We start from the raw sequence: 20034 nt of genomic DNA on the forward strand, positions 1-20034 counted from the left end.
TCCAGAGTCGCTATGCAGAGGAAAGCACTGGCAGATCTCCTCTGTTAGTCTCTTGCTTTGAAAACCCTGAGAAGCTGAGAGCCAGCATTGCATAATGGTTAAAAGCAGCGGACTTTAATCTGCAGAACTGGATTTGATTCCCCACTCCTCCACAGGAAGCCTGCTGGGTTACCTTGGGCCAGTCACAGTTTGTGGGGAGAGGAAGGGAAGGAGATTGTAAGCTGCTTTGAGACGCCTTAAGGTAGAGAAAAAGGAGGTATTAAAAAAACCTCTTCTTCCTACAAGGTTGCCATCAGTCAGCTGCAACTTGATGACACTTTACTTACACACATGCTGTTCAAAGCAGTCTATTAGATGGCTTTGAAATTTTATTGTATGTAGGTGTGCTGGATGACTCTGTGTCAGTCTTGTCTGATCTGTTATTGTGACAAATGAAGAGAAGGAAATACACATACTCAGGATTGGGATGGGCTGTTCTGTTGCCTTGTATTACAGTGTGCATGTCTAAATGCATACGCATCATACTATAATAGAGGGTGGATGGAAAGCATGGAACTGAAAGGTAAAGAATACTGTGGCAGTAACAAACCATGTGCTGTGGCCATTGAGGAGCAACTGGGCGTCTGCGATGATTGCTGGATCCAGCATGAATGAGAATTCTCTCCACGAGGAACATTTTGCATTGTACTTTAACCATGTTTTGTGTTACATTGATACCTGTGAGTTCCTTTGTGGGCCAGCTTAACCACTGAAAAGCAGAGTTAAAATCAAAATAAATGAGCATCCACTAGTTGTTCCATCAAGAACTGAAAGCTCATTGGTCATCCAAGCAAATCCCATGAGCACAGGCTAACTTTTAACTGTATTAGCAAAGGGGTCATCCTAGGCAGCTAAACCAATAATTCCCAAGTATGCAAACATGTGAAGCTTTTTTATACTGTATTGAGTCATTAGTCTGTACTGTCTACCCTTCAACCAGACTTCTACTCCCGAAAGCTGCAGAACAGCACCAGGCATCTCATTAAGTGGCTCAGTATAATAAATAAACATACCTTCTATAGATTGAATAAATAATGTCTTGGACATATATGTTTTACAAATGTATGTAGATGCTGTTGTGATGATTAAAATATAGATTCATTTAAAAGTATTACTGAATTTGTAGGAGCTTTATGATGTTAAGGGGTCCACATACTTGAAAAGATTGGAAAACCACTGTTAACTGTTATTAAATATAGCCAAAATAGTTCAGTAAGACAAAACATATTGAAAATGTTGTGTACGTGTACAGTATAAGAACTGGAAACACTTTTCCAGGTTTTTTTTCCATTGGCAAAAAAGAAGAAACAATTTTCTCCCCAGTTTTGTTTGGTTCCCCCCAGATGTTCACATATGTAAAGCAGACCATACACAGAACTTGCATCCTGCTTTTCTCCCTGCTGGAGATCTGAAGCAGCTTACAAGATTGTCCTTCCTTCCTCTATTTTAACCTTACAATTGCAACCCTGTATAGTAGGCCTAGCCGAAAAAATCACATGCAGGGTTTTAATATGTTGACCCTCCCTTGGCCATACAATGAGATGGTGGTGCAAGAATGGTTGCTTCTGTGCCCCGTTTTCATGCTCTCCTTCTGAGAAATGAGGTCTTTGGGCTTGCTTTTGCTGTAAAAGAGCAGAAGGGGATTTCTGCAGCCCACAAGCAAAGGAGGCAGGGGAGCCCTTAGACTCCAACTTCTTGTTTGCAGGGGGCTGAGAACAGTCTTTCTTCTTTTCAACTCCTGTTTGTGTGTGGAACACCTTTCACAGGAGGAAGGAAGGGAAGAGTTATCGAAAACTATGAATGGGCAGAATTTGAGTAGGAAATGCTTGTTCTGCCACTTAACAGGCTGCTGTCTCGCTTTGGTATTAATACAGATTAGGCTTAATTTGTGTTTAATGTTGTGCATGTTGATCTGTCACAGTGTTAGGATATCAAGTAACATAGCTGGTGAGCGAAAGCTCTGGGAAAATTAAGTATAAGTTAAGTGTATTGACAGAAACCAAGATGACTTAAGTATACCTTAGATTTTTTTAGTCCTTAGTTTTGAGAACAACACTGAAACATCTCCTGTGTTAATGTGTTAAGTTGCTTCTGACTTATGGTGACCCTGTGAATTAATGACCTATCACTGACAGCCTTGCTTGAGTCTTACGAGCTGAAACCTGTGGCTTCCTTTATGGAGTCAATCAGTTTTGCGTTAGGTCTTCTTTTCCTATTGTCTAAAACTTTTCCTTGCAATATTATATTTTCCCAGTGACTCTTGTCTACCAATGATGTGACCAAAATTAGTTTCTAGGGAGAAATTCAAGCAAGATTTGATGAAGAACCCACTTAATTATCTTTTTGGAGATGCATGGTATCAATAAAACTTTCTCCCAACATCACATTTGTTTTCTTCCTATCAGATGTCTTCATTCCCAACTTTTCATGTCCATAAATATTAATAGGGAGTGCTATAGTATGAATTATTTGGATCTTCATCTCCAGTAACACTTAATGATCTTTATGGCTGCCCTTCCTGGTCTTGATCTCCTTCTGATTTTATGGTTGCAGTCTCCATTTAGGTTGACTGAGCCATGGAATAGAAACTCCTTAATTTCAGTGTCTTCACAGTCAACCTTGAAGTTGTTTAAATCCTCAGTAGTTATTATTACTTTTATGTTCCTGATTTTCTTGATGATCTTGATGTAATCCTGCTTTGGCATTTTCTTTAACTGTCATAAGTAGTCATTTCAAGTCTCTACTGATTTTGAAAGTAATGTGGTATCTTCTGTGTATCTCAAATTGTTAATGTTCCTTCCACCAATTTTCTCTCCAGTTTTTTCTAAATCAGTTTTCCTTATGATATGTTGTGCATCTAGATTGAACAGACTGGGAGATAAAATATGTCCTTGTCTGATACCTTTTCCAATTGGAAGCCATTCTATTTCTCCATATTCTTTTTATTTTTAAGACCCCTGGAGGGGATTTTTTTATTTTTTATAATACTACATAAACTACAAAGAAAAGAAAGGAAGGGGGACTGCAACGAAGGAGAAAGAAAAGGAACCCACACTAAACTAAAAACCCAAGAGTAGGAGATCATTACCCTGTTAAACTGCAGTTAGTAATGAAAAAAAAACTTAATAAACAATATACTTTGTGAGATCCTGTCTTTCTAAGCTTATGTGTTAGTTTATTACTTATTATGAGAAGATTTCCAGAGCATCTCCTCCAGCTCTCTTCGTAAGGGCAATTTTTAGAGTCCTTCCGCCTTTACATCTATGCTAATTCTCTTTAAAGTCTTGATTGCTTCTTAGACATTCACTTGAAATTCTGCAACCCTCCTCCGTCTCCAAAGGGATAAAACCACCAATCTTAAGCCTCTTCCTTCTTAGTCTCATCCTCAGGGCCCAGTGGCATCTCACAGGCTTCTTGATCTTGAGGTCAGGTTCAAACTCTTTTCTATCAGCCAAATTTAAGATGACACTTTCTAAAAACATCTGCAGGGAAGGAGTTAAGTCCTTGTAAATCTTTCTGTTTCTCTCATGCTTTCCCTCCTTGTCTCTTTGAGATCGCTGTTAGTTTTAGTGTCCATCTCTTTTGCCTTGACAGCCCCATCTTTTCTGCTATTGTTGCCAACTGCAGCTGCCGGGACACGAGTTGTTGATTTATCTTGGCAAGCTGATGGTTAATACCAACAAGTTGCTCAAGAATCGGCTTGGTGGCTTCTGCTATGAGTTCTATAACTTTCACTTCCCTTCTTCTCGGAGTTGTTTTCACTGACTTCCACCATTTTTACACTTTAATTCCAATATAAAATCGTTTTCTCCCTGGCTCTGAAAATCGCTTACACGCTGTTTAATCGCTTAAATACTCATGGATATCTCCCACAACTTTTTACTTCCGAGTATCCGTTTAAAATTGTCTCTTTCTCTCTCCCCTCCCTCCTCTGCTTATGTAAATGCGTCAGAGAAGCCTCCCTCTCTCAGCACGATTCCAGTCACTCAAGAGGTTTGGGGGGGGGATTTTCGCTTCAAAGTATCTGTTTACAATTCTGTGTGTGTGTCTCTCTCTCTTCCCTCCTCTGCTTATGTAAATGTGTCCGAGAGGTGTCCCCCTCTCAGCAGGATTCCAATCGCTCGAAAGGTTTCGGGGGGGGGGGATTTATGCTTCTGTTTACGGTTCGCTCATTTTAACTCACAGTTCATTATTTCTTGACCATGCTCATAATCGCTCCTTCGCCAGATCTCCTGCGCTTGACTGGGTCGGCACATCTTGTGCCTCGCTAAGAGGACGCAGACAGCAGGGAGGACCATCAGGGAGGAGGGCAGCCTCAATTTCCCTGCAGATAGCAGGAAAAGAGGCTCACCCTCAAAAGCCCTATGGCCTGTGGGGCCTCCCTAACCCCCCATGGAGGTGCCGATCCAGCGGCACCCCTCCCCTCCGCTGCTGTATGGAGCGCCCTCCCTGAGCCTCGGGAAAGGTGTCCGCCATAGTTGCGCTGTAAACCCCGCCTCCTATTTCTCCATATTCTGACTGAACAGTAGACTCTAATCCAGAGTATAGGTTGCACATCAGAACAATCACATGTTGTGTCATTCCCATTTCTTTTAAGACCATTCATGTTTTCACTGATCCACACGGTCAAAAGATTTGCTGTAATCTGTAAAACATCAACTCATTTTCTTCTGAAATTCTCTGGTATCCTCCAATAACCAACATAAATTAGCAATATAATCTCTAGTGCCTCTTCCTTTTCTGAATTTAGTGTGAACATCTGGGCTTTCTCATTCTGTATATTGCAAAAGTCTTTTTAAAATTTTGTACATCACTTCTGTTGAATAAAAATGTATGTGATGGTCCAGTAGTTGCCGCAGTCTTTGGTATCTCCTTTTTCAGAACTGGAATGTAGCTTGAATGTTTCCAGTCTGTGGAAAGTTTTCCAAAAGTTAGTTGCCTTGTTGAATGTGCTTATCTTAGTCATTTGTGGCAATGATGGCTTAAAAGAAGCAATTTTGTAAAGTTCACCTGAAGATGGACCAGCCAAGTGGCTATTGACAAGCCTGTGCTATATGTTAGACTCTGTTCATGGGTATGTCAGGAGTTCTGTATTTGATTCTGCCTCATTGTTTTAGATTATTGAAATAGAATATGTAAACAGCAACTGAAGTGTAGCAGTCCTCAGAAATTCAGCAGCTAGTGCATCCTTCATTTTTGAGCTATATGTTACTTTCGGTAAACAGTGCACTGCCTTTTTTTGCTTTTACTGCTAATTGTATTGCTGTTTGGATTGAAACAAAGTCTACATGTAAAATGTTTTATTCATTTGTAGTTTCTTAAAAGGTTTAAAGAACAGCAGAGTTGCCTTATTCTTGTGAAGGAGCATTGCAAAGCAGAAACGCAGAAAGAAGGGAAAGGTGTTTTCCACACAAGGGTCCTTTCCACACTTGGATCTCATCCCTGGTTTTATCAGAGTTCAACTCATGACACAATACCTTGCATTTATTGCTGGTTATAACAGCGTCCGTTTATACCAGGACAAGTGTGGGACAAAACCGGGGTGACCTCAATGTAATGTGGAAACAAAAAAAATACCCCAAGATAATTACAGGGGTGAACTCGAGTGTAGTGTAGTATGTAAGTTTGGGGACAGGCTTGAACCAGGATTTAAGGTCTAGCATGCAGTCACCCAAAGTCAGGCTTGTGTAATTTCCCTGTTGCTGCTATGGCTGCAGATATTGGGAGGGGCGATGGGGCTTCCCAGGTAGCTTTTTTTAAATCTGTGATTTAATAGCATTATATCAATACACTGTTATACTAAAATATGCATCAGGTTGTCTGAGGTCCTGTCTTCCATTTTAAAAAGCAAGTAGCCTATTTCATCGAGGATGCCTCACCCCGTATATCTCTGCAGGGAAAGGGGCTAGAACTTAAAAAAAAAATGAAACATAAGAATTCAGAGAGCTTGAAGTGTATTTTGGTATAACAGGATATTGATAGAATGCTATTAAATCTCTGGTTAAAAAAGAAAACACTCTGTAGTAGGATGAGGAAACAGCTACTATGGGAAAAATGGCTGCTTTGTGGGTTGGACCGGGAACATCCAAACGTTTCTATCTATGCAGCAGCTGCCCATGTTTTGCTGCAATTTCTTGCAAAACTTCAGAGTAGAAAGATGGTAGAAAATCCAAGGAAACCTTACCAGTTGTACAAATGCACCACAGTGCTGTGGGGAAGCTGGGCAAAAATCCATTTCTGATGAGCATCAAGATGTGTTGGTGCATTACAGTTGGTGCATTTTCTTACTGTAAAAGTCAATAAATGTATGTTGTTAATAGATGATGACTTCGATCAATTTGATAAGCCTGGTGCAGAAAGATCTTGGAGGAGGAGAGCTGGAGATGATGACTGGGACAGGTAAGTTAATGAATTTCACTAGGGTATTTTTGGGGTTTGAGCATAAATCAGTATTTCTCAATATCCCCAAATTTCAGTATTGGCATGGTATTTGGATTCGGTAAACATTCGGGATTGCTGAATTTCTTCGGCGCCATTATACCCTAGGGGGACCATTATAGTCAGTGTTCCTCATAGGCTATAATGGAGAATCAATCGGGGTTTATCTGGGGGTGTTTTTTTAGAGACTGCTGGTGCCTCTCGTCAACCCCCCCCCCCCCAAGTTTCAAAAAGAGTGAACCAGGGGGTCAATTCTGTGAGCCACAAAAGAAGGTCCCCCCATCCTCCATTATTTTCAATGGAGGGGGGAAAGGCATTTAAAGGGAATGCAGTCCCCTTAAATGCCTTTTGCAAGCCGCACTGAGACTGAACTCCAGAAGCGGCAAGTTTACTTGAAAGGTGTTTAAAGGGAAGGCCCCCAAAAAATCCTGAATATTTTTGGGATTTTTTTTGGGGGGGCAGCTATTTTTGGATAGCTGAATCAGTAGCCCACTTGGTAATTGGCTGGAAAAATACCTGGAAAATATCGATAAGGTATTTTCTGGATGGGAGGGGTTTTGGCTCGGTTTATACCAAGTGCACACCTCTACATTTCATGATCAGGTTTTTTTTTCTGGAATTCCATTCTGCTGTCTCTAGTTTGTTTTCTTTGTTTAAAAAAGTACACATTTAGATGCTAATGAAGTGTATGCTTGTGTACATCCTTCGTTTGTACCCTGCCTACCCAGGAGGGACCCAGTGCCCCTTATATCAGTCTCTACTCCTCCACTTTATCCTTATAGCAACCCTGTGAGGTAGGTTCAGATGAGAGTGTAGGTACCTGCAGTGAAGATATAGAAATGTTTTAAACAAATAATATACTGCAGAAAATAGCACAAGACAGTATCAGGTAAAGCTGTAGAGGGCTTTGGAGCCATATGCAGCCCGAAGTGTGTCTTGTTGCAGGTCTCTACCCCAAGGTGTTCCTTTGCATGGGCAATCTGGAAGCACATTGAAGTGCTTCCTTCCCAGTAAGATATGCTTGTTTGACTGAACCTTAATTTCCTGCCCATTATGCAGAGTTGTATTGGAGAAGGGAGAGATGGTAGTCTTGAAAACAAATGGCTAAGAATTGGTAGGGATTGAGAAGATAGTGCAGCCCCTGCGAGGTATATGAGGATCTCAGTGGGTGTAGGTAAGTCATATGAGGCCACTTTTAAGACTAAAATACTCTGTCTAATAGTGACTTACTGCATTTACTCCCTCAAGCCTTCTCAGCTTTCTTATACTCAGCTGGAGTTTGGTCGTTAATGGCTGGAGTAAGAGACCCGATGCCTAGTGGTATCTGCAGTGGTTCCTGTACAAATGTTGCGACTATGAATTGCAATCAGACTGGAGTATGCTTCTTTTTTTTATTTCTTGTGTTTCTTAGTTGAATTCTTCCCTGCCTTTAGGAGCATTAACTATCTAAAAGTGCAATCAGTTAGAGCCCCATATGGCTTTTAACAAATACTTTCTTCCTAACAATGTTGATGAACTCGTAGATTTTAAGCATTCTCTCCCCTCAGAAAATCTGAAGTTACCATCTTGTTGAACTTAGTTAACAATGTCATTGGAATCCTGGAACATTTCTATATGTAAACTGAGGAATAGCTGGCAAATGAAAAATTGTACCCATAATTAATCTTTTGAGGAAGTTGAGTGCTGTATTCTATTCTATGTTCCTACCTGTTATCTTAAATTGAGACTATACTGTATGCCTTCTGAAGGATTCCTTTAACTTTTTCAAGAGTGTATTGCTATTACATATAAAATCCTTCCTTCAGAAAGAGCTTATTCCCAAGAGTGTGTTTGTCTTTGTTTTTTCTTGCAGTGAACTGGATGATGACTTGCTAGGAGAAGATTTACTGACTGGGAAAAAGGTCAGTTGTAAAAAGTTGGTTCATAAAGTGCTTTTATTTCATAGGAGTATTTTATTACACCGCTAAATTCCCCAGTTCTTCCATTGGAAAAAGGTGGGGGTGTCCTGTGGGGGATACTCCCCCCATTTCCCCCCAGTTTTCATCCATTCCTTCGCATCTTTATCTGTCTCCAGGTCTTTTCCTGCTTGTTTTCCTCTACAATGAAGGTGTTTAACAAGGTAGAACTGGAACATGCGTCTACATCTGCCAATTTAACTACTACTTCCTTCTGCCCAGCAATACTGATTTAATGTACTAAGTGCATATGTTTTATTGATCACTCTTAATGTGTGCCATTGAGATATGAGCCATTGTTGCTGAAGATTCAGCGATCCCTTCCATAGAAGCCACATAACTTAGTTCGCGGTAGGAGTGTTGGGAGCTTAACAAATTTGTCTTCTTAGCTGGAGTTAGCAAGAGAGTGGTTTGGAGGTTGAAGTCAGTTTTAAATATTCAGATATGTGGTTATATAAAAATAAGTTTCTGTAGCTCTTTTTTCCACTAAGTGAGGAGCTTTGTTCCCTCAGAAACAGGTTTCCTGCTGTGTAGAAGAGTCCTTGGTTCCTATCCGTGGTCATACTTACTGTTTGTCTGGGCCACTGGAGTGGATCTCATGGGGACTAAACATTGTACATATTTTGTATGTTCTAATGAGGCTATGGGTTGGATCCAACCAGATTTCCCGCTGGTGAAAAAGTATGGAATGCTCATCCCCTTTGACCACCAGAAAAGGCTACACTTGAGGTTGTACGGAGTTGGGGCATGCTTGGGTAGAAGAGTCAGGTGACATGGTGCTGTAATAAAGAGTCTGGTGAGATTGGGTGAAAAATCTGACTAGATCTAGCCCCATGTGGCCCCTGTTTCCAAGGCTCACTATTAGAAGTTACATTTCAGGTGGCATTCAGATGTCACCACAAGCTGCACTTAAACCCTGGGCACAAACACAGTTTGCGGCTGTAGTTGTGCATGCCTGTCACTCCTCCTACCTTCCTTTCTTCTTCTAGCATGGAAACATATCACATTTGATCAAGCGCCAGTTTTCTGTGACATCTGGATTTACGACCTTAAATGGCTTGTTTATACCACACAAGCCAAGAATCGACACTGACTTGTTTGGAGTACGCAGACTAACAATTCATTGAGGTGCCTGTATTTGTATGTCATGGTGAACTGGAGCTTCATCCAGCCGGGAAGTGTTCATTCAAGTTCTGTACGCTGGAAGTGGGAGGTGGGGGGGAGGGGCACATGTGAGCACAGCAGCGAACTGTGCTTGTGTCCAACTTTAATTGCATCTTGCTTTGATATTTGAATGCAGCCTCTCTTTCAGGAGCTGTGAAATCTTCAACCAGCTGATTTATAGATTTTTCAGAATTGGCGTTTGTTGCACTGATGTTCAGAACAAAAGCAGTATTGATAATGTCTTGATTGATATTGATAATACCTTGTAAAAATGTCTCAAGCCTGAAAAACAACCATCTTTGCTACTCTGTTTAGACCTTTATATATTGGGTTATCTCAAGGACGATTTTTCTGTAATTTAAAATTTAGACTCAGTCAGATATGTCAGATGAAGAACTGAATGATGATCTTCTGCAGAGCGATAATGAAGAGGATCAACATTTCAGGTTTGTGTTTTGTTTTTTTAAAAACCAAATAAAAGTAACTGGGTTTCTAGTTCAGTCCCTTGAATGTGAATTTTACTTGAATGCTACAGCAGTGAATGTAATGTACTTTAACCCTGAACAGAGGTGTGTCCACGCACAAGTGCTAGAGCTATATAAAAGCAGTATTTTAAAATAAGCAGCTTTTATCGGTGATATTTTGAATACAAATTCATTTTTCTGCCCAAGTTTAAATGGGTTAAGAGAGTAGTAGGATTTGTAGATGCATTCTATAATGCTGTGTTAGCTCTATTTGAGAATTTATCTTCTACTTTGAATTTTTCTTAGGAATCAGCTTTTTTCGAAATATGATTTGTTCATCTCCATACCCTGTACCATAGTTATTGGAGAAAGAACGAAGAAAACTGGAGAGCTGTTCCTTATTGCTTTGGAAAGCAAAGTAGATTAAACCAAAGTTACTGTAGCCATGGTTTTTTAGCTGGCTAACCAAATCAGAAACTGCTGAGCTTTTGGTTGCTAGTGCAGTTCTGGATAGGAGACTCTAGGCAGCTGGCATTAATGTAAGCTTTCTAACTCCATGCAGGTTCCAGTAAAGTTTGTTCAAACTCATCCTTTAAAGATGCTTCAAAGAAGCATTAGATCCTAAGGAGAAAGCAATGAATTGTAAATAAAAACTTAAGATCTGATATAGTAAAGAAAGAGAAGCTAATGTTATAGTAGCGGTTCTCATGCTGCACCTCTTTTGTTAGAATGGGAATTAAAATTGAAAGCAAGTTTGCTCAGTTACTGTATAGAACTTCTTGCCAACCTAACCTGTTAGACCATCTGGTTGGTTTGATCCCTCTGCTCAAATAGCCTGCAGCTGGTGATAAGCTGTGATATAAGTATGCATTATGTGTTCGTGGCATGAAGTCAAGTTGACACGTGGCCTGTCTTTTTTTTCCTGGCTAATGAAGAAAACTGTGAATGCTTCCGGCAGTGTACAGGCTCCTCAGACCCTGCCCACAAAATAATGGGTAGCAGATCTGTTGATTTCATCCAAACCTCTGTATTTTATCCTAATGCAGTGCCCAGGATGTTGCTGTTAGTCTTAATGCTACATCTGGCATGGTTACATCCTTTGAGCTCTCGGAGGGAGGGAACGATCCATCCACCGAACAAGATTCAGAATACGAACAAGGGGAAGACGAGCTGGCTTATGACAAATCGGATGTTCCCGAAGAATACGTGGAAGAGTACACAGAAGAGGGGCAATACGGAGGCCCAGAGGCCGAACTAGCAGAAGACCAAATAGAATATGGTGAAGACCAGGGAGAAGAAGGGATTTATAATGACGAAGTGCTAGATCTTGAAATCAATGAACCGCTAGATGAATTTCCAGTGAGTTTCCTTCTATTGTGTTTTCTGAGATAACATTGCTTCACGTGTCTAGGTTTTTAGACTGATCTGAAATCTGTTTACCTCCCTAGGGATGGGGGGGAAATTAGACCTATTATCACTGTCTGCCAGTTTCTTTATCTAGGCTGTGACAAAGTTTGTGTTGACAGCTTGTTTGGCTGTAGGTAATGCTCCTTTGTCATTCTGGAAGGCAGTTGAGAATCATGACCTTGAGGATTGTATCCTTAAGGAAGAAAACAGCTTTGTGTGGTGGAGACGCACAGCCAATTGTTAGAAGTACTTAATGCAAAAGCTTTTATCCAGGCTTTAGACAAAATCTGATAAAGTCCTTCGAAGGTGAAAAGATTATTGACCTGCTAAAGACATCTTTAAGGTGCTAATATTTGAAAGTGATTGATGTCCTGCTCATTCATCCTTTTTTTTTGTAAGTGAGAACTGTCTAAACCTGAATAAAGAGATTGGAGGTTACTTCAGAAAATGTCATATGCATAATTTGTTCCCATTTAAGTGGCTTGCTGAGGAGCTCGCCTTGACTTTAGTTGAAAGTACGCTTGTTACCATAGCTATAACCAGTGTATTTCACAAGAAAAAAAATTGCGTGTTAGCAGGTCAATGGACAACTATTTAATTTTACTTTATGTCTTGTACAGTCTAACTGTGACAGCTGGTTGGGTTTGTTAGGATTTTTAGGTTGCCTGTAATGCTGGAGAAAAACAAAGAACAATTAGATAAATTAGTGGCAAAAGTATTTTTATAGCGGTTTATGGTAGCTCTTAAATTGACCATATCCATCCATCCATCCATCCCCACAGTTGAAACAGTTGCAAAGGGGAAAATATCATACTTGTTTGATGACTAGTTGTGTCTGACTTAACCTCACAGATTGCAGAGTGAAAAGATGACTGAATGTATTGGAATGGCTTATACTCAGCTAAACTAGTTGTTGCTGTAGCCTTCTCTTATATGTCTGTGGTAAAGTTTGGGACACGCTGCTTGGGCCCAGGGCACCCAGTGTAATGTTGCTCTCCTAAGAGATGGGCAGCGAGCTGCGGGATGGTGTGCCCATGTGCAAATTCCCACTTCCCTTTCCTGTTCTGCATTGTCCCACATGGCTTATGGAGGTAGAAGGGGGAGAGTTGTGATGTATTTATAGTCTGCCTTTCAGTTGTAACAGCTCTCAAAAATATTTGCAATAAAAATTATTATTAAGTGGGTCGCTGAGGGGTGCGTAATGGGCCAGTCCTTCTTTTCCAGCCTTGCAGCTGTTAACTGCTGAAACTGTTTTCTTGTTTAAAGGGTGAGATTGGCGAGTCTGAAGAAAGTAGCTCCCCCCCCCCCCTTAGAAGTGTTCTGCAGAACAGATCTCTGCCGCACCAAGTGGTGGTCTTTTTTGGGGGAGGCAAGGTTCTCCTCCTCTTAGGTTGGGTGGAAGGAAGGCATGAGCCCACCGCCTGCTTTCGGTTACTTTTGCACTTAAGAAATCAAGAGTTCTACAGCTGTATGTGGTCCCTAATAAATGAACGGGGGACTAAGAACCTGCAATTTTTTCTAGGATGAAGATTATATGCAGTCCTATGGTGAGCAGGAAGCAATGGAAGAGCAAGAAGAATACGTAGCTGAAGAAGAATTAGAACAAGTTGCTGACAGCCAGACTCCTCCAAATGAACCGGAAGAGGTATTTTTGAAGAGCAGAAATTCTGAAGGAGAATATTGCTTTCGGGGTGGGATGTCAAGAGAATCTGAAATTCACTATGCAGTTACATTAAGGGCAAACCTGACACTGATTCACTCAGTGCGGTTACATTAAGAGCAAACCTGACACCGATATTGCATCTTTGAAGTGTAATAGTACAAAAAAACCCTCTTCTGTTCATCCTGGTGTTAGCCTTCCTTTCGTAAACATGTTCTTTTGTGGTGTCAAGCTGTGTGTCGGGATGGTCACAGTTCTTGCAGCTATACACCAGTGGCTAAATGCCTCAAACAGTTTTTCTTCGTCCTTACCCTACCAGTGTTATCTTTAGGGTTGTTGATATAAGTTAGTGTTATAAGTTTAAGTTTGTGGTAAGAGAGAAGGGGAAATGCCCAGGACCTGGAAATTTGAAGCTGTTCTTGTTTTGCTACTTGAATACCTGGAATTGCTTTGAAAAATAAACATCTGTTTTCCTTGACTTAGAATTCAAAACTGTTAAGTAGCACTCCATAGTGATTGAATGCTTCACTTCTTATCTTGCTGTTCTTTTGACTCAAAGGCCTTGAACATATTGATATCCAGCCCTCTTACAGGCAATCACCACAGCTAAATATTTAGTGACTGCTAGGGTAGTTTTCCAATCATCTTCAAGGAAAAACTGTAAGATTTTTTTGAGATGGTAAATTCACGTAATCTGTTAAGAGGGAGGACAAGTACCTTTCTCTCAAACCAGACCAGATTTCACACTCCAATAAAATATGTTCTGAGGACTCAAGCTGACCGGATCCACATTTACAAACTCTGTCTGAATACACTATGCCTGCAAATTGGCCTTCCAGCATGGCTGAGGGTAAAGAATACTTACTTTTTTCATGTCAGGCTATAGATGAAGAAGAAGAGTTGGATATATACCCATCACTCGGAGTCTCAGAGATGCTTACAATCTCCTTCCCTTCCTCTCCCCACAACAGACCCCCCTGTGAGGTAGGTGGGGCTGGGAGAGCTCTGAGAGAACTGCTCAGGAGTGAACAACTCTGAAAGAACTTATGACTGACCCAAGGTCACCCAGCTGGCTGCGTGTGGAGGAGTGGGGAATCAAACCCAGTTCTCCAGATTAGAGTCTGCCACTCTTAACCACTACACCAAACTGGCATAGCTAACATGCAACTACTATACCATCCTGCATGATGTTACCAGACCCTTGTTGCATTTTTACCTTTTGCGTCTGTGTGGGAATTGACTTGTCCCTGAAAGGAGGACGGAGATGATCAGGCCAGGCTTGGGGGAATGGTTCAAAATCCCACTTGGCCATGAACCTACCGTAAAAAAAGGAGGTTCATCTAGCACATTTGCTATCTTGGACCGTGTTCACAAGTACCTTTTTTGAGTCACTCCAAAGCTTTGAAATGGATCTGAGAGGCATCTTTGATCTTCTGCTTGGTAAATATTTTTCATTCTTAGCCAGCAGTTCTCAATAAAGCCAGTTTTCTGCACAGTTGTCAGTAGAAGCGTCACTTTTCCTGGACTGTTTCCTCCCTCTCCGTGCCAAGAGAGCCACACAGGCAAGGAACCTGCCGTCTCAAGCCAGGCCAGACCCTTTAATGAAAATGCCACATACTGTATAGTGCAAGAGTTCCGACACTTGACACTTCAAGACTTTTGGCTAAGCAGATGTCATGCCAGGAGATGGAGACAGGAAATTTTCGAGTGACTTAGGGCAGCTGTCCACGAGAAGACCAATTATCACCTGAGCAATAAGTTCATTTTTGTCTGACGCATTTATTTTTCCTTTCCTCTTCTGGACGAGACCAGCTGCCACTCTTCTCTTTCATTGCCAATATTTGAGGCAGAGGATTATATTACCTTTTGGATTTAAGGCTCTTCATCCTAGTTCTCAGGTTCTTTTAAACTGGGAAGTTGGAGCTTTATCTTAGATTGTGTGACAGGTAGGCAATCCCCCCCCCCCATGTCCTTTCGAAAGAAAACACAGCCCTTCCTCACCCAGGTTTGTTAATGTTTCCTTCAGTCATTTTGATTCACTCAGTGTTTAAAACCAGTGGTGGACCACTGTTTTAAGCATGTTTAAAGCCCCTCCTGCATAACACAAATTACTTAATTTTATAGCTATCATAGATCAGCCACCAATGGCATAATCAACCAAGTCAGCAACGCATAGAAAGCATTGTGTACATACAGTAAAAAAATATAGATCATAGCCTCGTTATAAACTAAATTCCATGTTATGTGCATAGTTAATTTACAAGATATGACCATGCGCTTCCTTATTAAGCAAGCCGAAGCACAAAATTTGGAGGAGGGACATATAAAACCTGTTGGATAGAATCGGGGTGATGTGTAAAATGAATTCTAGTTGTGCTTTCTTTGTAAACAAAACCTTTGCCGGGTCTCGAAGGTAATTCAGCTAAAGCTACACAGTGCCACCCTAAGCAGAGCTACACCATTCGAAGTCCATTAAATTTAGTGGGCTTTAAAAGGGTGTCATTCTATTTAGGATTGCAGTGTAAGTAACGTGTCTTGTTCAAGCATTCCTAACGGAACAGTCCATAGTAAGAGCATAGCCTGTGAACAACACGGCACTGGGTTGCGTAACTCCCAAGGGTGCATAACCTTGAATGATAATCTTGTAGTCCCATTATACCAATGGCTTCGGTATCTTGGAACAAGCCAGGCCACCCTCTTCTTCCTCTGTTGCTCTGCCTGATAAGATTGCAACACTTCATAGCACACTTTGTCCTATTTCCTTTGCACTTCGTAGCACACTTTGTCCTATTTCCACATAGGACAGACCTAACAGAGTGTGGCTTTCATTACTTCTTCTGAGTTGGATCCGGAGTACATTTTTCGTCAGTGGAATGGAGATTTCCTGCTTCTCTCCCCTCACTGTAGCCCAGCCGCTCTATTGAAACGCTGCTTTGGGGAGTTATGGGACCCTGAGGAATGGCATGAGGAGTAGGGGGTCTGCAGCAGAAAGTGGAAATCAGAAATTGCCGGTTTAGTCTGGGCAACAACTCTGTGTTGCAGAGAAAAGCAGCTTTCTGGCTGCACATAACTCCAGACAAGATTAAGAGGAGGAGACCGGCTAGGCGATACGATGAGCCAGGAGAACATGAGGAGGTTTTAAAACAGAAACATTTGTGTCCAGCCTCTTTGATCATTGCTTGGAATGCCCGTGTGTTCCAAGGCGATCAAAAGTGCTGTAGCCTTCTGTTAAAAACTAGTCTTAGAAAAGAGGTCGCTCAAGAAGAAATACCACCCAAGTAGGTAATCTGGAATAATTTGTGAAACTGTAGAGGAGCTGTCAGCCTCTTTGATCATTGCTTGGAATGCCCGTGTGTTCCAAGGCGATCAAAAGTGCTGTAGCCTTCTGTTAAAAACTAGTCTTAGAAAAGAGGTCGCTCAAGAAGAAATACCACCCAAGTAGGTAATCTGGAATAATTTGTGAAACTGTAGAGGAGCTGCGGTGGCTCAAGTGGTTAAGAAACTGAACTGCAGGCTGTGGAAGGTCGGTAGTTCAGCAGTTTGAGACTCGAGTGTGCCGCATGACAGAGTGAGCTCCCGTCTCTAGTTCTAGCTCCTGCCAACCTAGCAGTTCGAAATCAAGAAATTGCAAGTAGATAAATAGGTACCACTTCAGTGGGAAGGTAACAGCGTTCCGTGCTTTATAGCTATCATAGATCAGCCAGCAATGGCATAATCAACCAAGTCAGCAACGCATAGAAAGCATTGTGTACATACAGTAAAAAAATATAGATCATAGCCTCGTTATAAACTAAATTCCATGTTATGTGCATAGTTAATTTACAAGATATGACCATGCGCTTCCTTATTAAGCAAGCCGAAGCACAAAATTTGGAGGAGGGACATATAAAACCTGTTGGATAGAATCGGGGTGATGTGTAAAATGAATTCTAGTTGTGCTTTCTTTGTAAACAAAACCTTTGCCGGGTCTCGAAGGTAATTCAGCTAAAGCTACACAGTGCCACCCTAAGCAGAGCTACACCATTCGAAGTCCATTAAATTTAGTGGGCTTTAAAAGGGTGTCATTCTATTTAGGATTGCAGTGTAAGTAACGTGTCTTGTTCAAGCATTCCTAACGGAACAGTCCATAGTAAGAGCATAGCCTGTGAACAACACGGCACTGGGTTGCGTAACTCCCAAGGGTGCATAACCTTGAATGATATTCTTGTAGTCCCATTATACCAATGGCTTCGGTATCTTGGAACAAGCCAAGCCACCCTCTTCTTCCTCTGTTGCTCTGCCTGATAAGATTGCAACACTTCATAGCACACTTTGTCCTATTTCCTTTGCACTTCGTAGCACACTTTGTCCTATTTCCACATAGGACAGACCTAACAGAGTGTGGCTTTCATTACTTCTTCCGAGTTGGATCCGGAGTACATTTTTCGTCAGTGGAATGGAGATTTCCTGCCTCTCTCCCCTCACTGTAGCCCAGCCGCTCTATTGAAACGCTGCTTTGGGGAGTTATGGGACCCTGAGGAATGGCATGAGGAGTAGGGGGTCTGCAGCAGAAAGTGGAAATCAGAAATTGCCGGTTTAGTCTGGGCAACAACTCTGTGTTGCAGAGAAAAGCAGCTTTCTGGCTGCACATAACTCCAGGCAAGATTAAGAGGAGGAGACCGGCTAGGCGATACGATGAGCCAGGAGAACATGAGGAGGTTTTAAAACAGAAACATTTGTGTCCAGCCTCTTTGATCATTGCTTGGAATGCCCGTGTGTTCCTACGCGATCAAAAGTGCTGTAGCCTTCTGTTAAAAACTAGTTTTAGAAAAGAGGTCGCTCAAGAAGAAATACCACCCAAGTAGGTAATCTGGAATAATTTGTGAAACTGTAGAGGAGCTGCGGTGGCTCAAGTGGTTAAGAAACTGAACTGCAGGCTGTGGAAGGTCGGTAGTTCAGCAGTTTGAGACTCGAGTGTGCCGTATGACGGAGTGAGCTCCCGTCTCTAGTTCCAGCTCCTGCCAACCTAGCAGTTCGAAAGCAAGAAATTGCAAGTAGATAAATAGGTACCACTTCAGTGGGAAGGTAACAGCGTTCCGTGCGCCTTGGGGTTTAGTCACGCCGGCCACATGACCACGGAAACGTCTTCGGACAGCGCTGGCTCTTCGGCTTTGAAACAGAGATGAGCACCGCAACCCTAGAGTTGTATTCAACTGGCTTTCGAGCAAGGGAACCTTTACCTTCTTTAGAGGGGGATAATTCTGTATGCCACCTCACTTTGTAGCTGTCTCAGCTGATTTGGCTGAAAAGGTGAAACAGAGAACTGAATGTTACCAGCATGTTGGTAATATCTCCAAATCCTTGGATAACCTCTCCCGGTGGTGTCATATAGATGCTAAACTGTATGAGAGAGAGAAGGGAACCTTGTGGCCGGTGGTCTGGCAGTTGCCGGGAAGCACGCCTGTCTGCTGTTGATTGGACATCTAGATCTGGAACCACCAGAGGGCAGTGCTCTCGATTCCTATCTTGGCCACCTTAATCAGAATGTAGTACCACAGTACAATCAAAAGCCGCTGCATGGTCAAGAAGTAGCAGCAAGGCCATACTCCTGCCTCTCGTTCAAGGCAACTAAAGCGGTTTAATCCAAAACTAGGTTAGAAGCTAAATAGAAATGGATCTGGAAGATAATCCAAAATCATCTAAGAAAGCACAGAACTGCCCATCCTGCACGCATTCAAGGAGTTTGCCCAGAAAAGGTTGTCTGCCACTACCTTATAATTCCACAGATCATTTGGGTCACATGAACACATGAAACTGCCTTATACTGAATCAGACTCTGGATCCATCTAAGTCAGTATTGTCTACTCAGACTGGCAGCGGCTCTCCAGGGTCTCGGGCAGAGTTCTTTCACATCACCTTCTGGTCTAGGGAGGACATTCAAGTTGGGCTTTATGATCACCTCCTTTAAGATGGCTGGATCTTCAGGAGACTTTTGCACATAGCGTGCTGCATATGCAGTGCTGTGAATTACACTCCTGATAATGTTCTTTAGCCTTCACCCAACTCTTCTGCATCGAAGAAAATTGGCAGGTTAGTAATTCATTCACGTCCTATTATGTTACAGGCTGTTATAGAAAATCTGGAACTTCCAGAGGAATCTAAAGAAGAGTCTGATGAAGAAGAAGATGATGATGAAGAGTCTGGTCGATTACGCTTCAAAACTGAACGGAAAGAAGGAACAATCATTAGGTTATCAGATGTCACAAGAGAACGGAGAAACATTCCAGAAACCTTGGGTAAGATTTGGGGAGGGGCTAAAATTGTAGCTGTTATAAATAATGTGCTGCTCTCAAAGGTTAAGATGGTGCAAACAGAAGGTGAATTGGTCTTAATCTTCATTAATTGCCATTTGCATCTGCTCTAGTGTCAAGAAGAATGCCTTCTTTATGTATTAACTGCTGGAGTATTTTATGATGGTTATTTTAGACGGGTTTTTTTTTGTAAGCTGCCTTGGTACAAAGTGGGGCCTAGATGCTGTACTGTAAGACTCCTTCCTAAACATATTATTCTTAGCTTGGCACTGATAGGATGATTCAATTCCAGATAGTGTTGACTGTGTCTGAAACTGTTGCTGGATACGAAATGGGAAGCTGTTTAAAGGGAAAAGATTTAAAAGTGTGCAAAAAAAAAGCATGACTAGCTTATAAGCTATAGATCTTAAGGCAGTTTTACATATGTAAGAAACACATTCTGATTATATCTGGATGTGTCTTGTCATTCGTAATTTGAGAACAAACAGGTTTTCTTCTAGGGTGACACACGATGTGTGCTCAGCATGGGGGTATCTTTTCTTTTTCTCCTCCCCCCCCCCTGGAAGGATTGGCTGATTAACGATGAGACCTGAAAGAAATCTAAGATTCACGTTGTC

At 41.7% G+C, this 20034-nt stretch overlaps 1 protein-coding gene across 1 annotated transcript in view; it reads left to right on the plus strand.

Annotated features, from left to right (window-relative positions):
* The window catches only part of RBM33 (RNA binding motif protein 33), a gene marked incomplete at its 3' end in the record, with an annotated part of 94125 nt that overhangs the window by 14041 nt on the left and 60050 nt on the right, over positions 1-20034 (plus strand). The window contains exons 3-8 of the mRNA XM_015413439.1: positions 6360-6438; positions 8330-8378; positions 9966-10042; positions 11107-11419; positions 12990-13112; positions 19231-19402. Coding sequence (XP_015268925.1) covers positions 6360-6438; positions 8330-8378; positions 9966-10042; positions 11107-11419; positions 12990-13112; positions 19231-19402 — 813 coding nt within the window. The remainder of the gene's footprint in view (positions 1-6359; positions 6439-8329; positions 8379-9965; positions 10043-11106; positions 11420-12989; positions 13113-19230; positions 19403-20034) is intronic.

Source organism: Gekko japonicus, unplaced genomic scaffold, assembly GCF_001447785.1.
Source record: "Gekko japonicus isolate JY-2015 unplaced genomic scaffold, Gekko_japonicus_V1.1 scaffold105, whole genome shotgun sequence".
Taxonomy (NCBI): domain Eukaryota; kingdom Metazoa; phylum Chordata; class Lepidosauria; order Squamata; family Gekkonidae; genus Gekko; species Gekko japonicus.